Source organism: Pezoporus flaviventris, unplaced genomic scaffold, assembly GCF_033815535.1.
Source record: "Pezoporus flaviventris isolate CSIRO_AGI_PZ_B2104156 unplaced genomic scaffold, CSIRO_AGI_Pfla_v1 ptg000001l, whole genome shotgun sequence".
NCBI lineage: Eukaryota > Metazoa > Chordata > Aves > Psittaciformes > Psittacidae > Pezoporus > Pezoporus flaviventris.
The window spans coordinates 36,051,076-36,063,698 of record NW_026892549.1 but is presented as its reverse complement, the minus strand read 5'-3'; the positions used below and the strand labels follow the sequence as shown (position 1 = coordinate 36,063,698).

The 12,623-nt window shown below is 38.4% G+C and overlaps 1 protein-coding gene across 1 annotated transcript in view; it reads left to right on the top strand.

Annotated features, from left to right (window-relative positions):
• LOC133265130 (dipeptidyl peptidase 4-like) overlaps nt 1–12,623 on the top strand; it is a 42,657-nt gene that overhangs the window by 8,486 nt on the left and 21,548 nt on the right. Inside the window, exons 4-13 of the mRNA XM_061445789.1 lie at nt 1,433–1,531; nt 2,098–2,192; nt 2,314–2,388; nt 4,309–4,361; nt 4,461–4,533; nt 5,654–5,774; nt 6,215–6,375; nt 8,273–8,376; nt 11,866–12,001; nt 12,140–12,184. Coding sequence (XP_061301773.1) covers nt 1,433–1,531; nt 2,098–2,192; nt 2,314–2,388; nt 4,309–4,361; nt 4,461–4,533; nt 5,654–5,774; nt 6,215–6,375; nt 8,273–8,376; nt 11,866–12,001; nt 12,140–12,184 — 962 coding nt within the window. The remainder of the gene's footprint in view (nt 1–1,432; nt 1,532–2,097; nt 2,193–2,313; nt 2,389–4,308; nt 4,362–4,460; nt 4,534–5,653; nt 5,775–6,214; nt 6,376–8,272; nt 8,377–11,865; nt 12,002–12,139; nt 12,185–12,623) is intronic.

Sequence of the window (12,623 nt, the reverse complement as noted above, 5' to 3'; positions counted from 1 at the left end):
TGTGTGTGCATCCCCAAGGACTTTGCAGCAGTTTTCTTTCTTATCATAATGAAAGAAGAGGTTATCTGTTTAAAAGTATCTGAAAGACTGGGGCTCTTAGAACTGATAGGAGCAGGTTATTATCTTGGTTGATCAGTCGCCACATCTATACTTGAGTGTTTTTATCAGTTGGTTTTGCCCTAAGTCTTTTGGTTTATACTGATAGTAACAAAAAAGGAATGGTTTAGCTGGTTGAAATAAAAATTGCTTCCCTTCTGCACTGTGTAGACTTTTGTGAGGGTAGTTTTTAGGTTTCTATTTAAAAAAGGGCAGGGGAGATATAGGGAGAGAACTGCACACCTGAATTTGAAAATTGTACTCTTTGTTCTCAGAAAAAAAATCACAAAGACTCAAAGACCTATTATTATTATTACTATTATTATACTTTGGAAAGAGCAGCTTGTGCACTGCAGCTAGTAAGAAAGAAATATTTTCATAGAAGTTGACTGCAGTGTGCTGGAGCCGATTACCAAACTCATTAACTGGGTTCAGAGTTTCACTTAATCTTTTCATAGTAACCCAGTTAACTTGGCTTTAATTTTGCAGTCAAAATAGTAATGTTTCAGTAAATATTAAGATACCTTGGTGAAGAACATAGAAAGGGATATATATTTAACTAGTTATTTCATCATAAGCTTATCAGTAGGACTTTGTGAGTTTGTGGTTTAATTTTTTTTTTTTTTTAAATTAGATCTTCCCTGAAAATTTTACTGCTCCTCAGATTTTTTTACTTGAGGCATTCCTGAAATTTGAATTTAATGATAAGCAGATGATTCACAGCTGAGAGGTTCATGAGCAGGAACAACAGTATTACAGAATATGTGATAAAAATACATCAGCTGCTTTAATTTTAGGATATCTTTTGAGGTCTGTACATGTACTTGTGGATGACCCATTTCATTCACCTGGACAACCTTGCCCATCTACCACTCCAACATGAGCATGTACGTCTCTGCTTTGTGTGACTCACCCTGCAATTGATGTCTAATGCAGATATTAGCAGTCAGGGCTCTGTAGCAAAGTTCTCAGTGTGAGCATAGAAGGGAAAGACACTAAGATCACTTCTTTTCAATTTCTGAGCTTTACGACTATGTGTTTCCTGGGATACGAGGGCCAGAGGTCATCTGTTTATTTTTGTCACTGTCTAAAAGGTATTTTCATCTTCACAGAGAGTTTGTTGAGGGATCTCACTGATAGTTCTTTATTTTATGCTTGCTGAATTTATCTTGCAGAAAAGCCTTAGTGCCTTCTCACTGCTAATACTTTAGAGGTGGTTAGCTAAAACACATCAATAACCAGCAACGAAAACCCACTTATTTTACTAGTCAGGTTGAGAAGCTGGGGTGGAACAAGTTGCAGCAACACTGAAATTCCTTCTGTCTCTTTCTTTCAGAAAGTACCACTGAGCCTGATTCACGAAGAACCTACACTCTGCGTAATTACTTGAACAATGACTATAACTACAGAACGTATGATTTGCAGTGGATTTCAGGTAACTCATTTCTGCATAGAGTATAAATATCTAGGAAATCTACTGCCTTCAGTAAACATATATCTTCATGCTGAGGTAACTGCCGTATCCCAAAAAGATAAGGTATAGTATTTTATGGTGCTGTTACAGAATGGTGCATATCTCAAAGGTTTGTAATTTTTTTATTTTTTTTTTTGTCAACTTAGACGTTTGTGTTCATGTCAAGCTATGTTCTCCTACTAATAAAAGAGCATACTTACATCTATGTGTTTTCATGGAAGCATGTTATCTTCTGAAGTATGTCAGCTTCCTGTGCATCAGACTCTCAGGCAACAGAAGGATACAGGGTGCTTTTCCTTTTGAATATGCTTCGTGCTCCAAGGAGAAGAGGTGCCAGTAAGCAGAGGCTGTGAGTCCCAGGACTACACTCTGAACATTCTTGTACTATAAGCATCCTTTCATTACAAAAGTGGGAAACGGCTTTGACGAGTTTTTTTTTATTTCCCACTAAAAAATGTAAGGGAAAGAGGGAAATAACTGATCAGCATTTTACTTACTGTTTATTAGCAACTTTCTTGTTCTTCTAGGAAATCAGTATCTTCACAAAGCATCTAATGGGGACATCCTACTTATCAATGCTGACACTGGAACATCCTCGGTAATCTTGGCGAATACAACATTAGTACGTTGACTTGTATATAATATATATGCAGATACTGGGAAAGGTATTGAGTTTAATATTTTGTTCTGTGCTTTTCTTTGGGATCAATGCTTAATGTGTTCCTTTTGCTCTTTGTTGGCAGGATAAATACAAGGCAACCACAGTTATATTGTCGCCTGACCAAAAGTTTGCTCTTCTGCAGTATAGCTCTACAAAGGTATGAGGGCATTTCTGAGGATGATACTGGGAAATAAAGGTTTGGGAGCAACTGAGAGGCTTGAAAGAATACAAGGGAAATACAGGGGATGGATGAATGAGATGGATGTCTGCAGAGGAACAGTGAAGTTGAGCAGGCAGAAGGAGGGAAGAGAGACTGCTGTTGTCTGTGAGCTTGGCAGAAGAGTTGACTACTGAAGAAAGTAAGATGGGTAAAAAGTGGATGGAGAAATATCACAAGGAGAGTGAGGCTGAGTGATTCATCTGGGAAGACAGGCTGGAAGAGTAGATGGGCATCACTGTCCAAGGAGTTCTGTGAGTAAGGAGAAGCGATGATTAAATATGATTGTAGACACGCGGTTATACATATATGCTATATATATATGCTTATTATGCTGAGATGTTAGGACATAACTTAAAATGATCTGAATGAAAAGCAGCATGTGCTTACAAGAAAAGGTTGTCCTCTTCTGCTTGGAATGGACTCGGGTATCCTTGATGCCTACTGTCAGCAAGCACGTGAAAAAACTCCAGCATAATGCCTCATCCAGGCATGGTGGTTAACTGTTCAACAAAGGTCAACCTATGGTTTAGGCCAGGTGGCATGAAAACCTAGTTCTTCATGCCACATGAGGACAGTTACAGAAAATTAATGGAGACATTACAGTGTGTGCACTGAGAAGCCAGTAACTTTGTTTTCTTTTTTTTAATAGACAGCTGCCTGTTTTGTTTGCAAAAAGTTCAGTGCTGACTTACGCAGTGTACAAATACTCAAGCACTGTGCCACTGAGCTCTGTCTACATGTTCTAGCTTTGCAGTCCAGGAATGTCTCTCTCACTGTGCTAGCCAGAATCTGTGCACTCAGCCATCACTTTTTCAGTTTTAGCTTCCTTGCTAGGTAATATTAAGCCAGTTACCTTTTGTCTTTCCAAATTGTTAATAATTGTCTGGCTTTTCATTGTGTCATTAGTGGCCACAAAATGTTTTGCATATTTCCAGCCACCCTAGACATTCCCTCTACTCATGATGTATTGCTTTATAGTATTTTATCTGTTGCAGTCATAAGAGTTAATTTTATTTTAATGCTGAAGCAAGATCTTTTAACCTTTATGTAATAGTGTGATTGAAAGTTATTAATCTTTACTGCAAGAAAACGGTAACAAAATGAATCATGAGGATGTAGACACTTCTTATGTAATAGCCATCTGGTTGTGTAGTACTAAGTTATTGGTTTATATCTTCATACAAATCTTCCAGAACCATCGTAGAAGGGTAGCATTATTGTAACATGTCAACACCATGGGCTAAATCAAATGTCTTCAGCCCCACATAGTGAGCACATTTAAACATCTGCAGTATCATCATCATCTTTTCTCTGTAAGTGCCTACAGAGTGTTAAGACATTGAAAGGCAGGTTTTTGAAAGAACAGGTTTATTTCTGTGGCAATATGAATGGGAATACGTCACTCTTTAACTGGAGAAACTGCTAGAGAAATATTGCTGGGACTTGTGAGGACTACTGAGTAATAAGATGCCAAGTTAAATAAAACAGCATGGAAAATGAGAAATGAAAACAGCGAGTGCACCAGTAAGGCAGAAGGAGGAGAATTAACCGTGCATAGCTACAATAGTCTGCCATGTAGGTACAAGGATTTCTAAAAATCTGCATCATCTCTGGCCTCTCTGTCTCTGTCCTTAGGCAGTGGCCTCTGTCATAGTATTTAAGTGATGACCCCAGGGGGGTGGCAATTATTTAGTCTCTTCTTAAACCTTGCAGGGATTTGTTACCCTTTTACATTCATTGTGGTTTGTCTGTCTGTCTTAAGCAAAAGCATGAGGAGAGTTTCAGAGGTAATTCAAACTGTAAGGGGTGTGAATCTGGTGAAATTTAATTTCTTAATTTTCATTTTTTTCTTTGCAGTTGTGGAGGCATTCCTATACAGCTTCATATCACATCTATGATTTCAATAGCAGGTCAGTAATTTTTGCACAAGATGTAGTTTTACCAATATTTTCCAATGAGATGACATTTCACTGATTTCTCTTTGCTGCATTTTGGTTTTGTTTTTCCAGTTCAATCTTAGATGATGGACTACTGCCTAATGATACACAATATATATCCTGGTCACCTGCTGGTCACAAACTGGTTAGTAAAGATAAGTGGAACTTATATAAACAGCAGTTTTTGTACACTCACATGGAAGCTCACATTTGTCTGCACCCTTGAGGTTTTGGGAATTTCCTACTGCTGGATAAAGTAGCTGAACTAGTTCCCAAATTGACTGCTGTTGCTGGAAAAACTCCAAAATCCCTGTGTTTTTTGTTTCTTTAATGAAACTGCATTCCTGAAATTAGTAGTGGCCCCAGTAGTCATGAAATGCACAAATGCCCAGGAACTTAGTGTTTTTACAATTGCAGACAGTAGCTCATCCGTTTCAGAGGAGCCGCATTACAATTGTTTTACTCATCCACTGTGATTTTTATCTCTTAATGACATCACAATCAATAAAGTTTTACTTGATGGATGCATGTAACAGGGATTAGAATATCAAAATCTCTCTTGAACTTTTTCCCACTGTGCTTTTTATTTTCCTCCTCTCCATCCCAGTCCATGGTGATGGTGATAGCCACTGTGTTTGCAGGGTTATGGTGAGCATTGGATCTGACTAAAGAGTTGTCACAGGAGCATGTGGCAATTATTTATTCTTATTGCTTGTAGTACAGGAATTATAGAGCCCAACCACATAAGCAAAGGATGTTGAAAAGAGCTTTTTCTGTCTGGGGGCAAAGCTCCAGAACAAAACTGTGCCATTGTTGGAGAGGATGAAATCGGGATGATGAGAGAGGCAAGCAGGTGCTAAAAACTAGAATTTTAAGTGGTAGTGAGGAAATGCACTATCTTTGCAAAGTTTTACCAAAGTACTGATAGTTTTCTTTGAAAGACAAATGAGTGAAAAACAACTCCTAATAAGGGAAAATAAGCTTGTACCTCAGCAGAAAAGGAGTAGCAAAAAAAACCTTTCCAAACTTGATGTGGTACTCATGTCGTTTATCATAGTTGTTTGGTTTTTGCTCCTAGGCTTGAAGTTAGGTTGCTACACATGATTTGTATTAGTAATTCAAGATTGTTACGCGTCAGTGATGTTCAGTGAAACACAGCTTTCAGACAGTCTTTCTCATCTCTTGTAGATTTCCCAGTAGATGAAGCAAAGGAAGGAAGTAGGGTTTACTCTAATAGTAATTGTAAACACAATGATGTTTTGCAGGCATATGTTTGGAATAATAATGTTTATATAAAACCTTCACCGACAGCAGACTCTGTTCAAATCACTCAAAATGGAGAAGAAAATAAAATTTTCAATGGCATACCAGACTGGGTTTACGAAGGTAACTATGTCAAGCATATTTTACTTCGCATAAAACTTTGTTTATTTTAATTATTTTAACTTATTTCTTATAATTGAAAAGTTCAAAAAATGTTCATAGAAGTTCTTATCATTGAAAAGTTCAAAATAATCTGATAATCAACATAATCTAGTCTCTGTTTTAACAGAAGCAGGCATCCTTATCTGAGCTTAATACCTAGCTAGTGTGAGGATCTGAGAATAGAAATGAGTTCACCTAACTTGCAGTACATCACTGTAAGTCAGCTTGAGAATTAACTTCATATGATAGACCTGTAAGCATTGATCTAATGCTGTCAAACAGTCTTCACTTTGGTACCTGAGCTTCAATTGAAAAAATCCTATTAAAAACTGATGAGAACAGTACTTAGGACAAGAGCCAGATTATCAATTATAACCTAAATGCATTTCCATCTCTTTCAGAGGAAATGTTTGGCACCCATTCTGCTCTGTGGTGGTCTCCAAATGGCAATTTTGTGGCATATGCAGCATTTAATGATTCAGAAGTTCCTGTTATAGAGTATTCCTTTTATTCTGAGGACACCTTGCAGTATCCAAAGACCATTAGAATCCCATATCCCAAGGTCTGTGTTATTTATTAAACATGGTTGTTCTGCAGTTTCATTAAGAGAGTAGTCTCATTTAATCAGTTTCTGCTAATGAAAATATTGTCTGTCTCTCCTCAGCAGCTTGCTGTGATTACTCTTTCTGAAGTCAACAGCATCTGGCAATGTTAAAAGTGTTTTATTATCTCCAGGGGAAAGCAAAAAGGAAAAAAAAAGTATGATTTAAGGTTTTGTTGTTTCACCAGACAATTTTGAGGTAGCAAGTATGTGTTGGGAGAGAAAAAAAGTCTTCGGAAGTTGAAATTGGTACAGAGCATTTGGCAGATGTACATGGTGTTAGGGTTTTGCATGGTATTACTAGTAGAAACTTCTCAGCTTCAGTGTAGCGTTTTTAGTTGTTGGATGCTTCTTGTATTGGGGTGAAGCAGAGGAATCTGCTGATGGAGTTTCCTTGTCTAAACATAAAGCTCTTTTAGTCTTAGCTGTTAGAGGGAAGCCTTTAGTGTGTGCAGCTGCTTCCCTCTCCCTTCCTCTCCACATGAATTTGTGCCCACTGCTTGTGGCACAGTTGGCACTGGACTAAATAGTGTGAGAGAGTCCAATATGTTCCAGACAGATTCTCTCAGTTACTTCATAAGTGGAGGGTTTCATGTTTAATACAAGATTTACCTGTATGAAGTTTCTTGAAGTTAGTTATATGGGATTTTGATTTAGTAGGTGCATCATTGCACTTAAAAGACACAAGTACAAAGTACAGCAATTGCACTATACTGCTAAATCGTGACATAAACATGGTTCTCACTGGGGGTCTCCATAACACGCTCACTGCCGCAGTTCTGGGTGTTCCCCTTGCTGGGAAGGAGTTACATGGGTTGAAACCGTTTCAAGCCCATCACTTCCTTCAGTTCCTTTTGTTCATTGTTTGGTTTTTATAGTCTCTGTTGTGCTGAGGCACCTGTGTATGCTCCCACATGCTGGTCTGGCCAGCTCAGGAAGATAGTCTCATTCTTTTGATTAACTGGGGCAGAACAGCTGATACAGTCAACTGATGGCTCAGCTGTTTGTAAAAAGCTGCCCTCTGGTCCTCTTTGTGCCCAGGGTCAGCTTTCTGTGCAGCAGTCGTGGTCAGTCACTTCCTAACTTCAGGAACACATGGCTTTCAGCTGTCCCCTTGGAGCTTCCCCCAGAGAGGTCACTGTTGCTCACAGTGAGGCACTGGGCTTGTGGACCGCTGCAGGTGCTCTGCCCTGAGCGTGCTGCCTGTGAACAGACATAGATGTGGAATGAGCTGCCAATTTAAATTGCACCTTTGATTATTATAAAACCCCTTGTGTTTGGAATATTGCTTGACTTCTGCAGGGGGATCAACTACAGCTGTTTAACCATTATGATGAGGACTTGACTGGTTAAATTCTAGAGAATCCCTTCTTGGCACAGTTACATTACTGTCAGTAATACTACATTAAAAATAATGGGATATGTGCTGCAGTCACAGCTTTGATTGTGATATAGGCAGCTATTACGTGAACACTTAATGTAGGGTTTCCATGAAGAAGTTTTCTATCTGTTAGCAGTGGGTTTGATTCACCATTAGGTACTGTGTGTGGCATGTGGGATGAAATATTGCCCAAAACTGCTTTGGGTACAGCAAGCCCTATGTAGTTACTGGTGTTTCTAAATGTAGTAGTCTTTCTTATCTAGAGATGCATAACTAACACTTCCATATAAAAAAAAAAAACCACAAAAGATAATTTATGTACTGATCTTAAGAACTGCATTAGGAACTTGTCTTTTCAAATGTTTGAAGTTGGCTGGTTCTACCTCACTCTAGTAATTTCTTTGGCTATCGTTTCATACACTTATTTCACAAAGAATATTCTCTCTTCAAAAGTACAATGAAAAATCTTATTTTTAGGCAGGAGCTACAAATCCAACTGTGCAATTCTTTATTGTGGATACCAGATCGCTTCCTGCTTTCCACCCTGTTGAAATTTCTCCACCTGCAGAAATAATATCAGGGTAAGAAATTTTGGTTCAATGTTTGCTTGTTTCTTCTGGTGGGAGAGGAGGAGCTTTGATGTGTGACCACCTTGTATTCAGTTTACGTGGCAGTTTTTCCCAGTCCTGGGGCTCCGGTAGCAACAAGATTTACCAGCGAAAATCTGCTCAGAGATTATCCTCCTAGTGATTATATATAGATGGCATATTCCATGTATGTTATATTCAGAATTTGACAAGTTCTTGGCTCATCACATTCAGTGGAGTCTAACTATGGTGAAGTCATTTCACAGTACAACTTTAATATGAGCAAGTTTTTGTATAATCAAATTATAATATATGTATTCCAATTCACTTGGGGGGGGGGGGGGGGGGTGGGAACAAAACAAAACCTTAATGGTAAGTGGAGATTTGATTTTGTTGGAAGCAGACTCCTTGCTAAGGCAAGGTATGATGACTGATCTTCAAACTTATACTCAAAATGTTTGTTTTCTTTGGAAACATGGTGAAAACCAGCACCTCTCACAGTAAATGGAAAATTGTATTTCTCAAAATGCCACTGGAAATGCACAACATGATATAAATGTATTTGTAAAGAGCAGCTAAATTGATTTAAAATGCATGCACACAGAATTTGGTATCCCAGATCCTGGATTTTGTTTCTTTTTAACAGCACTGTAGAAATTTTTTAGAGCTTTGCACTTACAAACATGGGTATGGAAGCATAGGTTAGAGTGATAAACTTCAGGGAAAAACAAGAGAGGTCTGTTAACTAGTGCATAAAACCAGCATTTTGAACATAGTGGCCAAAAAATTGTAACTGGAATTTCAGTGCTATTCCGTTTCAGTCCTCACCATGGTGTAACTAACATCTCTGCATTAAGCAAGATTTTATGAATTTTATTCTTTATCCTTTATGTACAGTAACGCTGCAATAGCAAGGTGTTATGTAGCTTTTGTATGCTTCAGAATTTCAGTGCCCCAGAAGTAAAAGCCCTATATGGTTTGCTCAATTCTGGTTTAGGTTCTTGCTGTCTTAGAGTCACGTTTTATCTTTTGTTCACACCTAATGAAAGCTGAACAATGCTGCTGTGTGACCTGGGGAGAGTAACCATCATCTCCTTTCCAGCCTTGTATCTATTTGGCTAACATATAGCCCTGAGATTTATATGGAGTTAATCCATGTTTAAATTAATGTAACAGTGTAAACAAGTCTTGAATGATGAGTGCAAGGAATGAAATTTCATCTTTCTCACAACGGCTGCTCCAGGTAATGGTTAAGTCTCGCATGTGTCCTACAAATGTTGAGGTGGCCAGAACAAGTCTTGAGGAATTTTGCAAGAGCAAAAGTACACGAGTAGGAAAAAGCAAGTGATGTGCAATGTTGCTGTTGGGTAGGTTTGCTCCTGGAAGTGCAAAGTAATGGATATTTGCATGGCATGTATATTTATACCGCTGTTTGACAGGAAAGGTTACTTTTTTGTGATAGAAAATTCTATTTTTACTCTCTTGGAGCCAGATTCTGAGTAAAACTAAGTTTGAATTGGTGGCATACCTGACCTGCCTGGGTGGGGATTTCGAGGGGCAATGCCCCAGCAAATGGTTGCCTGTTGCAGCGCTATCCAGAGCTTGTATGCACAGCAGTTGCACCTCCACATTTGAAGGGGGCACAGCACACTTCTGTTTCAGAGGAGAAGTTTTGTCAAGAAAAGCTGCCAAAATCTGGAATGGCAGTGCCACACATCATGGTGGATAAAACCTGATATTTTTTGCGCAAATGACCAGCATGAAATCCATGCAGTGTATAAACACCACTTTTAGAATCATGGGTACAGGGGACTCCTGTTGGCTAATAGGAGGATGAGGGCAGTGGATGCTTCTTGTCTGAAGTGATCTGCCCTAAAATCGGGTCCTCTGAGTAGAGAGCTCCAGACAATTATTGCAGGAACATCCTTTCTCAGCAGCAGATGAGTAAGGGCAATGCAGAACTACTGTATGCTATACTTCATTTCAGCTTAGTTAACATTTGAGGGGCTGTTGAAAACTGAAGGTGCACTCCAAGTCCCTATAATAACCTGAAAATATTTAGTATGTTATAATAACAGTATAATAAATAGTAATTTTGTTGGGGGGATTTACCTTGACAGTCCATCTTGTCTGATAGAGGATTTATAGTCTCCAGAATTAACTTCTCTTACTTTGAGGGAACAAAAACTGTGGGGCTAATTCCCTTTTTTTAAAGAAAGGGGAGCCGGGTGTTACAGGTACATGAGGAGCACAAGGTTTGGGTTTGTTGGGTGAGTTTTGTTTTTTTTTTTTGGGGGGGGGGAAAATCAAACAAGCTCCTGCAGAGTGCTTTTACAGTATTTTTTTGTCAAAAATACACTGTTTGAAGCAGTGACAATAACAATTAAATGACCTACTAACTTCCCAGTCAAATATAAATGCAAAAATAGACCTTTTTCAAATGTGATTTCTAAGCCGCAGTTTAGAAATAAACCTGAAAGTGGTCACCAACCAGTTGGCATATATTTTTAATCCATCCACTCTAATTGTAGTATTTTCTTTTTTATTTTTTCTCCACTTCCCCACCCCCCAGTGATCATGAATATACTCACTCCATCACAAAACTTCCCACACATTTTTGTTAACTAACGGGGGGGGGGGGAAGAACATGAACTTGGAACTAAGTCAAATGTGCAAATTCCAGTTAAAAATGTATACTTGCCTTGGAGGGGAGGTTTGTTTTATTTTTAGTTCATAAGTCTTCTAGGAGATAGGAGAGATCTGAAATAAGAAAAGATGAGTACATCTAACAAATCATAATGGTAAACAAAACCACTAAATTTTATGTGGTGCCTTTTTAAAATTAATATATAGGAATATTCATGAAAATTACAGGGTTTTGGGTTTTTTTTTTTTTTTTAGATACTCCAGTACTTATGTCAACTAGTTGGTATTCTAAAGATGAAAGTAAAATATTCAAATAGTAATAGTTGTTCTGGTATGATCTCTCCCTCCATTCTAAATCATGGAAATAAGTATTAAATTGAGCAAAGATACATATCACTCAGGAAGTCCTTACAAGCAACCAACTTCATGCAGCTAAAGATAAAATTCCAAAGTCTAGGGCCCGTGTAACTCAATATTCAGAAGAATTTCCTCTAGGTGCACATAGTACAAGATTTATGAATAGTCTGGAGTAGCTATTTTATGCATTAGATGATAGTGATCTGGCTGTTAGAATTTAATTTCAGTCTTTCTGAAAGGGGTTATGTACAAAACATCTAATTCTTTATTGTGTTAATGAAAATAACCGAAACATCTACTAGTGACAAAAACAATTGATAAGAAAATGCCTCAATTAGGTTTGCATCCTTGTTTATTGTGGAAGAGTAGATAGAACTGAAAATAGCCAGATGAGTCTCATTCAGTAAATTGCTGAATGCTATTGCGTAGTATGCTATGACAGAGAGGATTTTAAGTGTCTAATGCTATTGCCGTTTTCAGGGATCATTATTTGAGTGTTGTAACATGGGTGACGGATGAAAGGATTTGTCTGCAGTGGCTCAGAAGAATTCAGAATTTTTCAGTCCTCACAGTCTGTGACTTCGAAAGTGCTACTGGAAATTGGTTGTGTCCACAGGTAAGAAAAAGGAGGTGAGAGAGTCACAACGCTTGATAAATGAAATTAGAAAGGAGCAGAATATCCCTGTATAATTGTAGAAACATAGCCTGATGTAAAATAAACATAATTGTTGTGGGATTGTTTTTTATTTCTTAGGAAAGACAGCATACAGAAGAAAGTACAACTGGCTGGATTGGCAGAGTAAGTGTTCAATTTCTAGAACTGTTATGTGCTAAGTAACACTGATAATTAAGAAAATTTCACGCGAGCTTCGCCATTTGCAGTGCCTCTTATGTGTAGGTCTCATCCATTCACTTGTTGCATTTTACATGTAAAGGAAAAAATGGTCTCAAATGGAGCTGCTACAACACCCTGCTCCCGTTTTTAAGATTTTGTGGGTCTGGAGTTTCTGAACTCCCAGGCTGGGCTGACAGTGCAGCATGGGCTGGAGCTGTAACTGTGTCCTCTATGACCTGTGCATCATGTTCAGCTTGCCAAAAAGCAGAGTGCTCCTTCCAGACTCCTTTTTTAATTCTGAGCTACCATTTTGGTAGCAGTAGGTAGGGGAGTGAGGGAGGCAGAATCAGAATTCCCTCTGTTCTGGGGGAGTTGTCAGCTATGCTGGTTTGGCGGCTCTCCA